The 18994-nt window shown below is 36.7% G+C and overlaps 1 protein-coding gene across 5 annotated transcripts in view; it reads left to right on the top strand.

The window, feature by feature from the left end:
* Nucleotides 1–18994, top strand: part of SPIN1 (spindlin 1) — a 58004-nt gene that overhangs the window by 34006 nt on the left and 5004 nt on the right. For all 5 annotated transcript variants that reach the window (XM_057384734.1, XM_057384726.1, XM_057384717.1 and 2 more), the window contains exons 2-5: nt 3368–3593; nt 11438–11486; nt 16599–16852; nt 17825–18058. In XM_057384734.1, the coding sequence (XP_057240717.1) occupies nt 3542–3593; nt 11438–11486; nt 16599–16852; nt 17825–18058 (589 nt within the window). In that variant the 5' untranslated portion in view covers nt 3368–3541. The remainder of the gene's footprint in view (nt 1–3367; nt 3594–11437; nt 11487–16598; nt 16853–17824; nt 18059–18994) is intronic.

Below are 18994 nucleotides of genomic sequence, written 5' to 3' on the forward strand. Positions count from 1 at the left end.
TAAAATTGTGGSTTTGGTGTCAGCATTAATTATCACTGGTTTTGTGCTGCTAACATTCCTCTTCAGTGGATAGTACAGACATGAAGCTTTCCCAAAAATGCTGTTAATAATATTGTGCTGTGTGTTGCAGTAAAATATATATAATTTTATGGAAATACAGACATGAGTGTTTAACTGAAATTTAAGCTAGAAAACTATTTCAAGTGGTTACACTTAGTTTCATGGAGTTAAAAGTTCATATAAACACTTCAGTGTTTCTAAACAACTAACTTTATAGAGAAGGTTAAGGTATTCCACAATGAAAACTGCAGTCTGCATGTTGGGTTTTCCATCATTTCCCTTTATACTTCAAAATTTTTTTCCCCCACAATTTCAGTTTTTCTGTTTTTCTGTCATATCTTCCTGCCTGTTTTGATAGTGTGATTCTACTATTCTCATTACAACTGGTATGATTGACAATCTGTAAGGTTAGTGTTGTTAATCTGACACTTAATGTTCTCAGAAACACTCCAGAATAATTAGACCACTATCAAACAAAGTAAGTCATCTAATTTCCACGGGTTTTTTTTTTCTAAAGTATGCCTCTGTGTAGGAAAGTTTGTAAAAATAAGTGAGCAACACACTTGGGCTGGTGAGTAGCAACTCACATGGCAAAAAGACAGAYATTGTTTAAGTGAAACCTGCAGCTGCACTGATGGTGACCTGTGCTGTTTGGGAAATGSGTGTCTGAGAAGTAGGTAGTGGCACTTCTCTTCTAAAAGTTACTGGCAGTCTGTAAAAACTAGTCTAACTTGCTTTGGATGTGTTACTTTGTATCCAAAAAAACTCCTAGTTATGTTGGATTTACCGTGTCTGCTGCTATCAKTAGAATGAATCTAAATTAAAGTTGATTGTTTCATACATATCTTACACATAGCCAAAGAAGGAGTATTATGTTTTCTGCCTTTATGTGAAACATGACATTTGCTGAGACTTGCAAGAAAAGAGTTTTCATTTTGTGAGTTAATTTTTTTTTTCTTAATGGTTTTTCATATTAGGAGTTCAAGTTGTTTGCATTCTGGCATTAAGTATTATATTTTGTCATTTGTCACATTTAAGAAAACTACATTTTACAGGGTTTGGTGTATTTTTAATCAATAAGTAATACACATAAAAAATCAAAGCGTTCATCAGACGGTTTTCAGAAAATGAGGTTTTATGCCTCTTTGTTAGTAGATTCAGAACTGTCAGTATGCAACTGAAATGTAAATGAATTCTAAATGCTAGTTGTAGGAAAGCACAAGTTTCATCCTCACTGAAGTTTTGAACTAGCCACAGTTACCGGCTTAGTTTGTAGAAAAATCAGTTTAAACAGCTGAATCAGGTTTTGACTTTGGTAGTCTTGTGTCCATGCATAGGTACAGAGAGCATAGTGAAGCACTTTCTTAAGTGTTAGCAAATAAATTGTGACTTTGAAAGGATTAGGAATAAATTTTCTGTTTYAAAAGTATGGGGCATATTTGGGGCATAGTAGTGATTGGGGATATTTCATTAAAAAAMCTTAACTGGTAGAAAATATCTTTTGATACGTTTTGATATGTGTTTTAGTTATTTTTCTACCTTAACTGCATAAGCAGTGCAATCAAAATATCTAGTACTTTATAGATACTTTCTGTGAATTGGAAATCTTGTGAGGGGAGTGTGTATAATACAGGTGTTACAAAATAACTTCCTTGAATAATGGATCAACAGCTTACTGTAAAAGGGTGCATTATTTTCTAAATTTGAAGAATTTTCATGTTTTGTGGATTTGTGGAGGTGGTGATGGTGGTTTGGTTTATGTTTTGGATWTATTGTTTTAGTTTTTCAGTCAGCATTGTGATATAAGATTAGTTATTTCTCAACTGATAGCTTTTCTGGAGGAAAATAGTTGATTTCTTGTATCTTTATGCAATATCTGTGAGGCTAAGTATGGTAGTATATCATAGCAGTGCTACAAATTCAGATTTGCTTTTTAGTAATTTGTGATGCTTCTGTATTAACGTGTTTTAACCATAGCAAAGTAAGTCTGAGTTTGGTAGAAAAAGAAGTACTTATGCTCTGTTTTCAGTAAAGTAGTTAAGCAAACTAATTGCTTCCTATTATATCTCTAGGTGCTTTTAAGAAGCTGAATATTATTGCCCTGGTATCATTTAGCATTGTTGGGTATACACTGGTAGATTTCAGGAAGAGATGAAATATGGAAAACTAGTATATTTCTATACATAATTTTAAAACTTCACCAGTTTCACCAGCATGGTTCCTAGAAGTTAATAGGTACAATTCACAAAAGAATTGTGAAGTGTTAGATGCATTTTCTGTRTGTTTTACCACACCTCAAGGTATGTCACCGGTATATTCCCTTCAGTAAGGCACAAGCTTAAGCTATACTTTTTCCCTCAGCTGGATCACTAGTTAGGGGCATTCCTCTGGTTGTAATCCCGGTATGAAAATTCACAGTAGCATCCAAAACTGAAGTAAAAGAGGGAGGACAGTGCTGACTCACAGATTAGAAAAGCCATGTCTCTCTCACAGATTAGCAATGATATTTCTTAAAGAAATGATCGGATGTCACTTGATTTAGTTGTGGGCAACACTGAAGTAGTGAATTGTTCTTCATAAATGTTTTTGGGAAAAAAAATGTTACTCTGAAATAAGTTAACCTGCAATCCTTCAATTTTCTTTCCCATGATCACAAATTTTTCTGTAATTAAATCTGAAAATGACATTAAAAAGTTGTCCTCACTTAGCTCCCTCGTCTAGAGGAATGTGATGACTAARTGTTTTAGGAATTTGATGATCTTAGGTGGAGAGAATTGCCAGAAACTTAAACACATCTATGAATCATCAGATCTACAGACTGTTGACCTACTCAACACATTGCTGGCTTACGGAGTTACTGCAGTAGAATCGGTGTTTTTAAAACCTTTTATGTTGCACATTTTTCAGCAGTTTTTAAAAAATTCTGTTGAGCAAAATCGTTCTGCTCTGTGAGTGGGAACATGCTATTTCTAACCAGTGGAAAGAGCTGATTTGTGCTTTACCTCTTTACAGTTTCTTCTAAGTTAGTAGTCATTCTTCCCTGTATGAAGCTCAGTGGTTGTTAAGAAACTTGTCTTTCTCTATGTAATTGACATTGTGATGTCAAACTCGACTAGTAGATAAAAGTAGCAGCCCTTGTGTTTTTTTGGCTATATATGCCTGCTRTTGCTGAATGTTTTCAGAATAACAGAATATGAAGGAATATCCTGTTGCTTATGAAAGCAAACATTAAAGTGAGACTTGATTAAGATAGAGTATTTTTGTTTCAGAATCAAGTTACTTATACTTAACCTGTTTTGTTTTTCAGAGTACTGTAATTGAAAGAGCATCTTCTACATTTAACGAAGGACAAGTTCTTGATTGAATGGTGGATTAATAAGTGGTTGTCTCATTTTAAGACTAAAAAGATACCCTGGAAGTTTGGAAGAACTGGATTTTCACCCTAGTCCAGCAGCTTTGCTGCTCACTTAAACACAGATGAATGAAGACCCCATTTGGAAAATCACCAGGTCAGCGGTCCAGAGCTGATGCAGGTAAGGTGTTCTTCCTCGATGGTTTTCTTTGCTTTTAATGGATAAAAAGTATTCTTAMTTTATTGACATTTTAAATATGTTAATGGTTTTACACAGATATCATAATTCCTGTTTTAAAAGAAAATTTACTTTACTTCTAGAAGATCATGGATTGAAAAGACAAATGTAAATTCATCAGTACAGATGTGACCTTCCTTGTGTTGTGTCAGAAGTTACTAATCAGTGACCTGTGTGGGGAAAGCAGCATATTTTTATCACCCACTGTTGTGAATTGAAGCTTTTGTAAAATCCGCAAGAAACCAACCAACCAACAAGCATAGTTGGGAAAGTTCAGCTAATGTTTAAAATACACAACCAATAGGCCATTCTGGTGCTTTAATGTATTCATCTGATTAATTGAAAATTGAAGCAATTGTTACTTGAGGATTTCTCTATAACCTTTTGGAAACTTTCAAACACGTATTTTACCTGCAGCTGTCTTACAATTTGCTGTCACTTATTTGAAATGTGTACTCATTTCAAAGGTGATAGAGTTACCCTTCAAGTAACTTTTACAGGTTTCAAAGGAGAGAACCAGTACAAAGTCTTAAACACTTCGTTAAGTGATTGAATGGAGACCAGTGATGAGTGGAGTTCCTCAGGTGTCAGTGTTGGGAGTAGCATTGTTTAACATCTTGTTCAGTGGTAGGGACAGTGGATTTTGGAGCACTCTCAGCAAGTTTGGGGATGACACTAAGCTGTGTGGTGCAGTCAGCATGCTGGAGGAATGGGATGCCATCCAGAGGGACTTGGACAGGATTGAGAGATGAGCTTGTGTCAACCTTGTGATACTCTGTAAAGCTAAGACACAGGTGCTGCATGTGTGTTGGGCAATCCCGAGCACAAATACAGCCTAGATGGAGATTGGATTGAGAGCAGCCCTAATAAGAACGACTCGGGGAAGTTGGTGAATGAGAAAATCTACAKGACCCAGCATTGTACACTCACAGCCCAGACACCCACTCTCATCCTGGGCTGCATCAAAAGCAGCATGACCAGCAGGTCAAAGGAGGTGTTACTGCMTCTCTAGTCCATTCCAATCAGATGGCACCTGAAGTACTGCATTCAACTCTGGGGCCCTTAACTTAAGAATATGAATCTGTTGAAGTGAGTCCAGAGGAAGGCCAAGAAAATGAATGAAGGCCTGGAGCACTTTTCCTACAAGGACAGGCTGCAAGTGCTGTGATTGTTCAGCCTGGAGAGAGAAGACTCCAGGGTGACCCAATTACAGCCTCCCAGTACCTGAAGCGGACTCAGAAGAAAACTGGAGAGGAACTATTTACAAAWGCATGTAATGAAAGGGCAAGGGGAAATGGCTTCAAACTGTAAGAGAGTAGGTTCCAGAGGATGTCCACGATGTCCAAAGGGCTGGAGTTCCTCTCATATGAGGAAAGGTTGAGAGAATAGAGGATGTTCTGCCTGGAGGAGCCTCCACGGAATGCAACCTTTCAGTATTTAAGGCAGGGCTTATGATAAAGACATAGAGAGGCTATTTACCAAGGCCTTCAGTGACAGTACATGGGGTAATTGTTTTAAACGGAAGGGGAGTATGGCTAGGTTTGAATGTACAGGGGAGATTTTTTGTGATGAGTATAGTGACACACACGAACAGATTACCCAAATTCAGGTGACTCCTTACTGGAACTGTTTAAAGGGACATGAAGCAACTTGATCTAGTGAAAAGTCTCTTTTCACATCATAGGGCTGAACCAATGAGAGGGTCTGTGAGATTCCCTAGCACAGCGATTAAAAAAAAAAGTTTAAGAAGTGACTTTTAAATAGGATTTGCTGAGCTTTACAGAATTGCAGAACTAAATACCTGATCTATTGCCTTCCATTCTTAAAGGTTGTTGCCATTTACTGAGGAACTTTATGAACACAGAACAGCTAAATCCTTAAAGTAGAAATTAGGGTTTTAAATCTTGCCTGTAAATACTATAGTCTGGGATTGGATAATAAAGTAGTAATATAGTCTTAAACAGGAAGAAAAATTAATAAAAGAAAAAGATACAGTGAAAAATGGAAGTAGTCCRTGTATTTATATATTAATCATATCAAATCATTGAACTCTAGGAGACTCTTGGATCATGTATGGGCTGCAAAAAACCATCTGGAAGCATAGGTAAACCAGTGGTAATGTYAGGTATTCATATAGGTCAAAATTGAATTTGTTAACAAAGCACTTTTGAATTGACTTTGATTTCATCCTATTGTAAAGACTTGTGTCTTTATCTTTACTTGTGTCTGCAGTGACACTGCAGGTCTGGTGGCATCTTTGACTAAACCAATTTTCAGCTGTCCAGTTTTCAGGAAGGAAATGCTTTTATGTGTTGTAAAGTASGTGTAAAGGAAGAGGTACATATGATTTATAATATCTAGGCTTTTGAAATATCTCTCTATTTGAAACATRCTTTGTACATAGTTCCTTTTTGAGAAAGAAAGGGTAGGATTGAAGATGGAGAAAAGAGAGAAAGCTGGACTTTTCCTTTTTTACACAACAGTAGAGTACATCACTACAGACTCTAGGAGTTCATTAAAGTATAGAGTTGCTTTCCACGATAGAGTTTCAGTGGATCAGACAGGTGCTTTTGGCAATATGCCTGCCTGTCTCTCTAATTACAGTATTGCTGTCCCAAATATAGGAGAAATATAGGGTTTTTTAAAAATTAATATACGGTATTGTAAAATAAGATGTGATTACTGTCAACACAACTGGCCCCTTTAAATCTGATGATCACATGTTTAATACTGTATAATTTAAAGACATGGTCCTCTGAAGTATTTCTTACAGTGTTCTCCCAGAGGTACAAAGTCCTATCTTCATGACGGTTCGGAACAATTCTAATGCCTTTACTGGATGGTGTGAAAATTTATATAAAAGTACTTTCTTAGTAAAAAAACTATTAAGACATATATAAGCATATAATTTTTAAGTCATATATTAGCATTTGTAGCTTTTTCACCCTTACATTCATGTGTAAATTGTTTTAGTACTGTCTTTATGAAGTAAGAGAAGAGATCACCCCCTTTTGGATGTGAATTGTGTAGAACTGCAGTGAAATCTTTTCTGCAGAGTTAGAATTTCATTTCGTCTGCACTTCCAGCCTACTTCAATTAAAAGACCTCCTTTCTTCAAACTCTTTCAAGTTGAGGCTGAGCAGGTGTGAAACAACTGAAGTGTTTCTTAGGTCCCTGAAAGTAATTCTGAAACACTCTCCAGATACAGAGTGGAATTACTGCTTTTCCCACAGAAGATTCTTGAATACAACTTAAAAACATCTAGCTTTTGTTGCTTGTTGTAAACATAGGAGATATTTAGAGATGGAAGACATTAGTGCATTAGTTTTCTGAAGAGCCTGTCTTACTTCCATGGATTGTATGGAAGGTATCAGCTCATGTCACAATAGCAAAAATATTGCCAATAGCTTTCTCTATCCTTCTTCTTATTCTCCTATAGCCTGAACTGAAATGGTATGTGTTATTTCCCTTTAAGCCAGTATCCTTAACAATTTTTTTTCAGTCTTGTCATACTCTTTATCTTTGTCTGAAGTAAAGTAGAAATATTTAGAAATATGGTTTCCAGTTTGGCTGTTGAATTTTAAGGATTTCTTGTAAGGAGCAGAATTAATGAGCCTCAAACAACACAAGAGACCGTATGACAATTGAATGCTTAATTCTGGTGCTCTTATCTGAAAGCTGGAGTTTGTGCTCACTTTATATTACAAAAAATCACCTATTACAAAAAAAAAATCTCTTAATAAGTATCTAAATCTGTTTTGGTTTTGTGCTCTTACATCATACAATAATAAAATAGTTTGATATGGAAGGGACGTTTTAAAGGTTGTCTTGCTCAACTCTTGCTTTAGGAGGGACAACTTCAACTAGTTCAGCTTGGAGCCCCATCCAGCTGATGGGGACACTTCCAGGAGTGGGCCAACCACCACCTCTGGGCAACCTGTGCTAGTGTTCCACCACACTCAACAAAGCTTCTGTCTCATATCAGATCTTCTCTGTTTTAAAATCATTGTGCTGTGTTGTAYTGCAGCAGGTCTTGCTAAAAAGTCTGTCTCCATCTTTTTTATAGGCTTCACATACTGGAAGGCTGCAATAAGGCCTCCTCAGAGCCTTCTCCAGGCCAAACAGTCCCAACTCTCAGCCTTTCCTCATGCAGGAAATCTTTGTGGCCTTCTGAGCTCATTCCAGCAGGTTTATTCAATGCTGGGGACCCCAGAGCTGGGGGCAGTGTTCCAGGTGGGGTCTCAGCAGAGCAGAGCAGAGGGGCACAATCCCCTCCCTGGCCCTGCTGCCCACGCTGCTTTGGATGCARCCCAGAATAAACCTGGCTTTCTGGTCCAGGAGTGCATGTTGCTGKATTGCGTCCAACTGCTTCATTCTTATGGAGCAAGATTCGAGAGGCCAGTAATTCTGATTTTGACCTTAAAAGAATGTGCTAAACATAAGGATTCTCTGCTGTTCTGTTCCCCTGTCCAGAGCTGCTRTAGGGATCAGAAACTTTTATGGCAATTGCTGCAATGGTGCAGCCAAGCAAATTCAATAAGAAGAGTTACATCTCCTTGAGCCATAGCTGAATTCAGGCGATTCTGTTAGGAGGGCAAATTGTGGGAAATAGGCATCATTTTGGTACAAGGCTGCATTTAACCTCGGATCTTTAAATACTTGATACTTGTATTAAACACTTCATTCATGCATTAAATTGGGAGCTGTCTTAAGGTAATGTCTGACTTCAGGTGATGAGTATTTAGCTGTCTTTGTCATCAGATTAGGGTTCTCTACATCAGTGAACAATTTGAATCATGTCAAAAATGTGAAGATCCCAAGGTGAGAATTTAGCAACAGAGAAAATCCATTCCCAGAGGTCAGCATTGCTTCTCCTTTGTACTTCCTACAAGTTTTGTAATAAACATTCCTTCTGTGTAGGTCTAATGTTTCTATGCTTGTCTTTGGAAGATAWATCTTTGTACCTTCCTTCTTATACACAGGTATAAGAGTCCTTGTCAGAGGACAAAAAGCAAATTCTTGTGCTGCACCATTCTTTTGTTTTGTTGTGTTTGTCTAAATTAGCTCATGTAAAAAAATCTTAACTTTTCACTCATWAGCTGGAAATGTAAAATGTAAAGTACCTGTACTTATCKTCTAGTGATAAAGTTTCTCTGTTTTGTATGAACAGCTCTTGGATTTTAACAGATTTTCCATCTCATATACAGGGAAGTAGCTGATACTAGGTTTAGAAAGCTTTGTAGTTTGTAATAAAGTCCTAAAGTCTTATCGGTTTCTAAACAAATGTACTGTGATGCTGTTTTGGTTTTCCAGCYAAGTTCTTACAAAACGCTCAGTTTAATTACTTGGTTTTTAGCAGTCAAAATTGCAAGTAGGATCTTTACTACAGTAATTGACAGAAAAGGCTAAATTCTTAAAATGGAAAATTTCAGACGTCTTCTTGAAAATGCGGGTTCCTGAAGATCGGTTTAGCTTGAGTATGTTAAACAAACAACTATTTTAATTACTAATTAATTATTTTAATTCCACCATTTCTGTAGCTTTTTATTTRCCTTCTTAAATTTTTCACATTAAAATGAAAATAGCAAAATATTTATGAAGACATTGAAGGTTAGTGGTACTGTCAGTCTCGACAGCTTGACTGTCATGGTACTGACAGCTTGACTCCTGTGTGATGCTGTTAATATCATGAACGTTTTCAGTGTGTATGTATATCRTTCCAGTTGTGCTTGGAACATGCACATAGTGTTAAATTTAAAAGAATTGGTTTGTTTAGGCCTATAGAGAAATTAAAACATTTCTCTATGGTACTGTGAAGCATATTAACTCCCTACCATTCAAAACTAGTAAAGTGAGAAAGACAAGGCAAATCAGGATCAAGCCAGATATCTTCTGGCCATGTAGTCATCCTCAGCCATTACTTTAACAGGGGCTATTTCAATCAACCCTAGAAAATGATCCCCTATGCAGGCTGCTGTTCGCTCTCACTTGAGGCAGCCGTTTTCCTTCGAAGAACTTAGCCTGTTTTTTCTTATTGTGTTTCTCACCTTTTACAATGTTATCTTTTGAAAGTGTTTTCTGTTACTTTGTTCTTGTATATTTCCTCTGCTGAATTCTTYATGGCTGTGCCTGAGTACCTTTCTAACAACCACCAGAACCTTGATTTTTCCCTTTCCTCATTTCATCTTATTAGAAGCTTTCCTTTTTTTTTATATTCATCTCAAATTATCATTGCACTGAGTACAGTGTTCTTCTATTTGTAAAAGTTTTGTATTGTTAATTTTTTATTTGCTGTGTTAGGCATAGGTAGTGCTGGTCTGGCTAACTCAGGAAGATATGTATTTGCATCTCCTTTTATTAACTCAAGAATGCAAGCTTAAAATAACCAGTTGATTCACTAAACTGTTGTCGCTCACTGACTATCTCAGTTACTGCGCCTGTTGTGTTTGTTCAACTTTCATTTTAATAGTTGCTGTCAGTCACTCCTTATGTTCATCACTGAGCTTCTGTGTTGGGTTTGCATGGCATGGTACCAAGAGGGTGCAAGGGTGATTTCTTTGAGAAGCAGCTAGAAGCTTTTCTTGTGTCCCAACGGAGCCAGCTCTAGCTGGCTCCAAGATGGACCTGCCACTGGCCGAAACTGAGCCCATCAGTGATGGTGCCTCTGCAATATTGTATTTAAGAATGGGGGAAAGATTCTGCACAGCAACAATTGCAGGAGAGGAGTGAGACCATGTGAGAGTAGCAGTCYTGCAGACACCAGGGTAAGTGCAGAAGGAGAGGGAGGAGGTGCTCTGGGCACTGAAGCAGAGGYTCTCCTGAAGTCTTGGTGAAGATGAAGCAGCTGTGGCCCTGCAGCCCATGGAAGACCCTACACTGGAGCAGGTGGATGTGACTGAAGGAATCTCTGAGGCTGCAGGAAGTTGGCACTGGAGCAGGTTTCCTGRCAGGAGCTGCGGCCACATGAGAGAAGAGCCCACACTGAAGCAGGACGCAGGACTTGTGACATTGTGGGGGACCCACTACAGAGCAGCCTGCTCCAGAAGCACGGCACGCTGTGGAAGGGATCCATGTTGGAGCTATTTGTGAAGAGCTGTAGCCTCTGAGAAGGACTCACATTGGAGAAGTTCGGAGGACTGTCTCCAGTGGGAGGGACCCCCACACTGCAGTGGAGAAAGTGAGAGGAGTCCTTCTGAAGAGGGAGAAGTAACCCTAACCCTGAGGGGAAGAAAAGAAGCAGCAGAGACAACATGTGATTAACTGACTGAAACCCTAATTTCCTGTCCCCTTGTGCTKCTTGGAAGAGGGGAAATAGAAAAGAATTGGAAATTAGTTAGGCCCAAGAAAAAAATGAGAGCTGTGAGCAAGGTATTTTAAAATTTGGCTTTATTTTTCATTATCTTGCTCTAACTTGATTGGTAATAATTTAAACTAATATTCCCTGAGTCAAGCCTAGTTTGCCTGTGATGGAAATTGGTGAGTGATGCCTTTCTGTGCCTCTCTTGACCCAAGAATCTTTAGTTGTATTTTCTCTTTCCTGTACAGCTGAAACAAGGAATAGAGCAGATTTGAGTGATCACCTTGGCATCCAGCCAAGGTCAACCCACCACAGCTTCATGTGCACATAGACCATGTCAACCTCTGTGGAGCCTTCTTCTCTTGGAGCAGGTCACTGCTCAGTCACAACATGAACTGTTTGGATTCTTTACATTTTGACATTCAATATGAAGGGTTCACGTAAATTTTTTAATTGTTTTTCAGTAGTTTTGATGTCTTTTATATTGTAGGTCATGCAGGAGTGTCTGCCAACATGATGAAGAAAAGAACTTCCCACAAGTAAGTTGTTAATATATTTACTAAAGAATAGCTCTCAATAACTGAAAGTATTGTTCTAGAAATATATCTGTATTGTTCCACTCACTTTGTTCTTCAAAATAATGTGGAATAATATTCAGTCTATGTGTGTAGAGTCAGACTTTTAATTCTTTCAGGAGAATAGTAGGAAAGCAAGCCCCACAGATAAAGTTTTAAATGTTGTTTTGACTGTTAACATTATATTTTTCTTGACGACAATTTTGAAATGCTTACTGGAGTCCATAGAGAAGGATTTGCAAGCCTGAAATTAGCTACATGTATTGTAGGGTGTTTGTTCTCTGGCACAGAGTCCATGCAGTCATCAGGTCAATAAAAAATGTAAATCATGCTCACTAAGCACCCAGTCTGGAAAGAATCTTAGATACATCGAATCGTGTATGCACTATAACTGCAGTGTTAGAAATGATTTTTCATTTTTTAAAAATAAAGAGTATACTGAAATACTTCTGTAAGGAAGTTGCTATTAGTATGTGAAGGAAGTATACCTCCTTTTGCTGCTGCACTTTCATGGCATGTATTTTTCCATCTGCAACATTTTAAATAGTAGCAGCTGAACACCGGTGAGTAGCCATGTGAAAGTAGATGTAACCTTCTAGATATAATTTGTCTTAGTATTGTAATCTGGCTATATCTGGTGAGAGAAATCTAAGCTGGGTAAGTGGGAAACTTAAAATGTTACTAGCTGTTTGTAAGTGCAAAGTCATACAGTGTGCATCAGTCACAAGCAATTTGTTTGGCAGGTGTATTTTCCACGATTAATGTAGTTAATCACTGTTAACAGTGTTAACTGTTTCCCAGAGACAACACTTGATGTAAAACTACTCTGATGCCTTCCACCAGCTCATCATTACCCATTCTTGTCTATCTTCATAGAAGGCAAAGAGAAACATTTATTTGTCCAGGGGCAGGTAGAGTTGGTTAAAATTTAATTTCTCTTGTTCTCTTTCAACCGCTCAGAGAAAGGAGTGTATGATGGGAAGACTATCAGAGGTGGGTTGCCTTTTGTACTTGAGGGTGGCTAGATTTGTCTTTATTGTTGTGTTAATATACACTTACTTAAATAACTAAATAGGCTGTAAACTTTTTAGCATAAAGGCTTTTGTGGGACATAAGAAGTTTTGATCCGAAGTGACATAATTTTGAGGTATTTAACTTTAGCATCCAGCTTAGTTTTATGTTAATTAAGCCTAGTTCAATTGTTTATTATTTAGTAAAGGTTTTTTTGTACCAAGCCAAGGTGACTTCTTGTGTGCTGCTTACTGACTTGTCTGAGAATGAGGTAGAGTAGTAGAATATTGTTTATAGCTATAGTTTATACCATAAATGAGAAGGATGTAACTATGATGTAATACTATATGCTGATAGTACCCTGAGCTGATAAAACAGACCATGAGTTAGTAGTGCATACTTTGTCATTGATTTAGCTAGTTATTTAGTTAACTCCTCATTTAAGGAAAAAGAAGCCTTCTGGCACTCAAAGGCCTTTGAGGAGATTTTGAACCAGCTTCAGAAGGTTTGCAGAAGAGGAGGGAACAAGGCATGACTCAGTAAATGAGGATGTGATTCAATGAGCAGTGTGAATGAGCCTTCTGAACTCTTTAAATGGCAGTTTAACTGTGGAGCCTTTTGGAGATAGTTCCAGTGGTTATAGGGCAGTTCTTCCAAGTGCTCTGTCAGTGAGCAGTGGTGATATTCRCCAATATGAAGCTGATCTCACTGGCATGAGACCAGTCAGTAAACTTGCAAATCTCATTTTTTCCACTCTCAGTGTCTAAGGAAAGTACAAGAACTAGCACAAGTATGAAACAATCTTTTTCACAGGCTCTCCAGGTTTCTTATAGTTGACAATTCAGAGACTTTGAGGCGTAGGTTATACCTGCAAGTTAACTACAAGGGAAACATTTTGAAATTTTGATCTCACTTAAAGGTAACATATTCTTGCCTTCTGCAACACCTAGAGCTGAAATGCACAACAAATAGGATTTTTTAACTTTTCAGGGAGTATTGAAAGTGCTTTAAAACTTCTGTCTTAATGTGCCCTATTGAATATTGTGAAAAACAGCTAATACCAATTCTCCCATCACCATTCTGTTATTAGTGATAGATGTTAATGAAGTCGCAGTTGTATTGTGTCCTATTTTTAATTTCTTTTCTGCTTTGTACCATGGAAGACTTGAAAGCATACTGACTACTGCTGTTGTAATGCTTCTGTAATGTTTTATAGTTTTCATTACAGTTCTCCACAGCTGTGCATGTTTTGCATATCTGAGAGATGTGGTTTTCTTTCACCCTTCTGGGTGTTTTTCCTTTTTTTTTTTTTTTTTTTTTTTTTTTTTTTTTTTTTTTTTTTTTTTTTTTTTTTTTTCTGAGATGACATGATTTGCAAAAAGCCAATCAACTACTAAACCTAAATGGGTACTTTATAGGTTGGTGGGCATTGCCATTCCCATTTTTCTAAATGCTAGTCTGTGTTTTTAGCACAACTCTCTGATATTTTTCTTATTTTTCTGCTTGTTTTTCTGATACCAGTCTGCTGCAGTTCKGCACTATGTTGGTTTCACTGGTAGCAATTGCTAAATTAAAGTTTGTGCAAGGACCATATAGCTTTCCTTCTGGCCGCATAGTCTTTAGAATGTTTCCAAAGTATCTGGTTTTGATAATGAAAACTTTTCACATTAGGTTTTACTTAACAGTTTACAGTCTGCAAGTTAAAGAAGAGGATCGGAAGCTTGGGAATCAAAGGGCCATTTACAATGAGGATGTGTGAGATGTCTCAAGACTATTTCCAGGACTTGCTATTTTCTGTTTTTCCTGACTTGTATGTCTAATTGTTACCCAATATTCAAGAGCAAATCTCTGGAAATTTAAAGATAATGTGTTGGACCTTCTGGATAGAGCATTATGGAACGTTATTTGTGTAACTTAATTTATCACAAAAAAACCCACACTCGTGAGGAAAAGAGAGTTGGTTACATGATTGTCTTACATGGAAGTACATTTATTACTTACTGAGAGTTAGAAACTTTTGCTTGCTTTCTTGCYATATGTTCACATGCAGTAAGTAGGTTTTCTTTGGTAATTTACTAGTTTGAATGTCTCATTTCTTACAGTATGAACCACTACAAATGAGAGTGAGCAGCAGTTCAGTAAAGCAACCTTCAAACAAAAATTTGAACTGCAAATTGGATACTTGACTTGTAAATTAAATTCATAATGCTCTTTGCTCTATGAAGCATTTTAAACATAGTCACCTGTTTAAACTTAGTTACATTGTCTTCCCTCATCTTTTTTTTAGAATGAGTGTGAAGCTTTTCACCTTATGGTTCCAAATTAAACATTAAAGTAGATTCAGCTTTATATGCAGAAAGTAAAGCTGGCTGTGAGGTTGAGTATGAATAGCATAGYCTTTTTCAAAGATGAAACATAAACTGCTTAAACTAGACAAAGCAATGTCAGTTTTAACTTCTTTTATCTCTAGTTATTTTTATTCCCTTCAGAATGAAGGAGTGTTTCATTAGAACTAAATAAATGAATTGAATACAAAACAAACTCAATTTTGTGGTGCTGAGAACCAGATCTCTGATCTTACTTTGTAATAGTAGGCTATTACTGACTCTTACTACAACTAGAAATACATATATATACTTGAGCAGAGCTAGAATTTGCAAATGCGTTTAGTTTTTCCATAAAATTAGAACCAGCTTTGTGGGAGAGTCTCTGTTTACAGGAACTCTAACCTGTTACAGTTAGGAATACAGTTTTTCCTGATTTTTGAAAAGCTCAGATAGTAGGAACAGTGAAATTTGAAAACATCCCCTGCTAAGATCTTCCTAGTGATTTAAAGTCTGGAGGTAGGACAAGTACTGAAGTAAATGTATATCTTGTTTTAGTTACGATTACAGTCATGATACATCATTAAGGATTCCAATGTCATATTGTGAGTGTATTCTGGAATACTGCTTCCAGGATTTCAGTGGTAGGATTGTTATCTGTATTTTCTTGATCATATAGGGAYTTCTTTGAGAGCATTCATCATTCTTGGAGACCTTTTTCTGTGATCACTATCTCTAAGGAAGAAGTTTCCTTCTGCAACTGATAGTATTTTAGATATTGCTTTTAATTATGCTAGTTGTGTGTATATATTACTGCCATTGAAATGATGTTTGCTACAAGTAATAGCCCAAAAAACTATTTTGTGTCTATTTGACATCCAGGAGAATTGCGTATATGTCATGATGTCCCTTAGTTTCTTCCATTTGTATTTAAAATAATCAATTTGTGTTTTTAATAGCTGAATAAAACTTGTATAACACTTTCATAATTTGAAAATGTCAAGTGGTTTATATTACGATTCATCAGGGTAGTAGCTGTTATTCACCAGAGGAAATTTCCATGCTAATTCCATGAAAATAGCAGGAGGACAAAAAGTTACTTGATCTATTTTCCACATAAAGAAAGTATCCCTTCTATGGCCATTTCCATTACATGCAATTTTTCATTTCCTATGCTAAATTACGAGGTGTTGTGGCTGCCATGTGTCTTTAAAACTACTTGGAGTCAAAATTACCTTTAAATGAAGGAGGCTAAATTTCCTTTAGGTGAAAACAGGTTTGGTTTGGGGAAAACAAACATCTTGGAAGAATTTCAGTCATCCTCTGATAATGTTTGCACTGACTTCCTCCTGGGAAGGAGTTTTTTGCCATTCTGCACAGACCAACAAGGTACTAAAGTTGCAATATTGCCAGATAACCTTGTGCTTAGAGATTTGGTCAGGTGAGTTTTACTTTTGACAATCAGAGTAGCAAGGGGTAGGATTGTTATTTTGGCTTAAGCAAAAGTTTCAGAATTTACTGCTAGGAGACTGAACTTATACAGCACATCAAAAATATGTCACTACTTTTAAGTGTGTTTTTCTTTTTTCCAGAAAAGTGTGWTAAGTTTTATGCCGTAATTTGAATAAGGTGTGCTAAGCTATAAAATATAGCATCATGTGAAAGCATACAACTATTTTCTGAAGTAGAATTTTGAATATGTACGTACTTGTTTAATATCAATGTTTGTATCTATGTACAGAAAACATAGAAACAATGTGGGACCAAGCAAACCTATTTCTCAGCCACGAAGAAATATTGTAGGCTGCAGGATACAGCATGGATGGAAAGAAGGCAGTGGACCTGTAACACAATGGAAGGGCACAGTTCTTGATCAAGTTCCTGTAAATCCCTCGCTCTATCTCATAAAATATGATGGATTTGATTGTGTGTATGGACTAGAACTTCACAAAGATGAAAGAGTTTCAGCACTTGAAGTTCTTCCAGACAGAGTTGGTGAGTGTTTGGGGTTTTTTTTCCTAAAATTCATATACATATGGGCTGACATTTATCACTAAATGTTCTCCACTAATGCCTCCAGACATACCCCAAGATAATATGTGACCACTTAAATGTTACTGGTCAGTTTTGTTTTTGACTCATGACGGGTAATCTAAATGCTTTATTTTTTTTTTCTGTTCCACAAGTTCTGATGATGCTAATGAGTGTAGTTACTGTCTTCTGTCTTTGGGTAGTATGCAGTACATCATGTAGTTTTTACATTAAAATGGATGTTTCTGTTAAATTTTCAACTCTAAGGTATTTTGGCTATGTTGTCTATTTTGTGTGTCTAACAGTAATAAGGTCACATTTTTTCTTGTACTACCCCCATGTACTTCTAATAATGTAGGAAGACATTTYCTAAGTGAAATAACCTGATTAGTAATAATGCTTTTACTTTTTCAGAATTAGCACTGGATTGTTAAACTGCAGGTTTTCAGGTTTTTCAATCCAGCAAGTTTGATATCTACTCAAGTAAACACTAGTTTATAAACAGAAAAAACTGTTGCTTCTTCTAACCACATAAAAGAACTGTTACCAGTCGTTGGATGGCATTGGAAGGAACCAAACCCCAAAGTCAAATTAATAAAATAATAGAAAGAATTGTTCTGTGATAGACCTTTTTTTGCTCCTCCGAGTCCAGTGTCTAGTTAAAGTTCAGTGTCTCTGCTGCTGTAGCCTYGATTGATCTTTCTCAAGCTTGCTTTCTGTTAATCACAGAAAGTACAATAATTCATTGTTATTTTAACARCATTTTGAGCTTCTGTAGTTCTGCAGCAGTAAACTCTCTGGAATGGATAGTATTTGTTTTATGTAGGAGTTAACTAACTGCCAATCAGATTTGTGTATGAATCAGCATAAAGATTATTTTTTAGAAAGATTCACGTATGTGCTTTTGAATGAATCTATGAAATACTGTCATTTCAGCTTCGTCTCGAATTAGTGATGCCCACCTGGCAGACACGATGATTGGTAAAGCTGTGGAACATATGTTTGAGACCGAGGATGGCTCAAAAGATGAATGGAGGGGGATGGTTTTGGCTCGAGCTCCTATTATGAACACATGGTTTTATATTACCTACGAGAAAGATCCCGTCTTGTACATGTACCAGCTCTTAGATGATTATAAAGAAGGTGATCTTCGCATTATGCCTGATTCAAGTAAGTAGGCCAGTTAATGTTTACTTATGGCAGCTTTTTGTATTAAACCTTCAGCTGTGGTTTATTTATGGAGAGGAGAGCTGACAAGCATCTTGTTTGTTACTCGATTTAATTTTTTTGTAAAGTGTCACAGCAAACAGAGGTAGTACAACAAAAAACATCTGTGCTAACTGCTGAGATATTGAACTYTTCTTAGCAGTGACATATGCAGGGAAATTCCTTTTTAGAATTATTCTTAATTTGGCTAAAAATATGTGTGTACTGCTGTAGAAGACTATATGTTTCAGTTTTTAGTTAAAACTGACAAACCAGAAGTCTCTCATTGTTTTCCTAAAAAAGTACTACAGCTTGTAGAGTTGGCTTTTGATTTCTGTCTCTGAAGCAGTTCTTGTAGGAATTAATAATATTTTGGGACCTAATATAGTAAGAACAATTTCAYTGACCTATGTGCCTGCAGTATGAAAAGCTTTTGCTTGTGGGAAAGAAGCATTTTATGAAAATTGATTTCCTCTTACATGTTGTAACACTAGCAAGAAAAAAAATATTGGGGTATTTTATTAGGATTATTAGGGATAATTTTTCTGCCTTCTGTACGGAGAAGTCTTCTTCAGAACTTCTATTGATTTAGAAGGATTTCTACATTATCAGTATTGTTTTAGAGATTTAGATAGTCACTACAAAAAAAAAGAGGTAGGGGAGCTTATAAAGAATACTTTGAGTTTACTTCTGTGTAACAAAACACCTTTTCGGACAAAGGCCATCTGGGATTTAAAGAAAAATAATTGTGACTAATACATATGCAAAGTGCTATGTAGTCAATCACTACAGTTACCCAGTTAATAATTTGTTCAGTTTGAGATGGTCTTCTTTCAGATCCACCACTGATAATGATCCACTGGTAGAATAAAAAAAGTGGTGCTTTCTGCGTAAACTCTT

The sequence above is a fragment of the Malurus melanocephalus genome, unplaced genomic scaffold (assembly GCF_030028575.1).
Source record: "Malurus melanocephalus ecotype Western Australia unplaced genomic scaffold, MMel_1.1 scaffold_15, whole genome shotgun sequence".
NCBI classification, from domain to species: Eukaryota; Metazoa; Chordata; class Aves; order Passeriformes; family Maluridae; genus Malurus; species Malurus melanocephalus.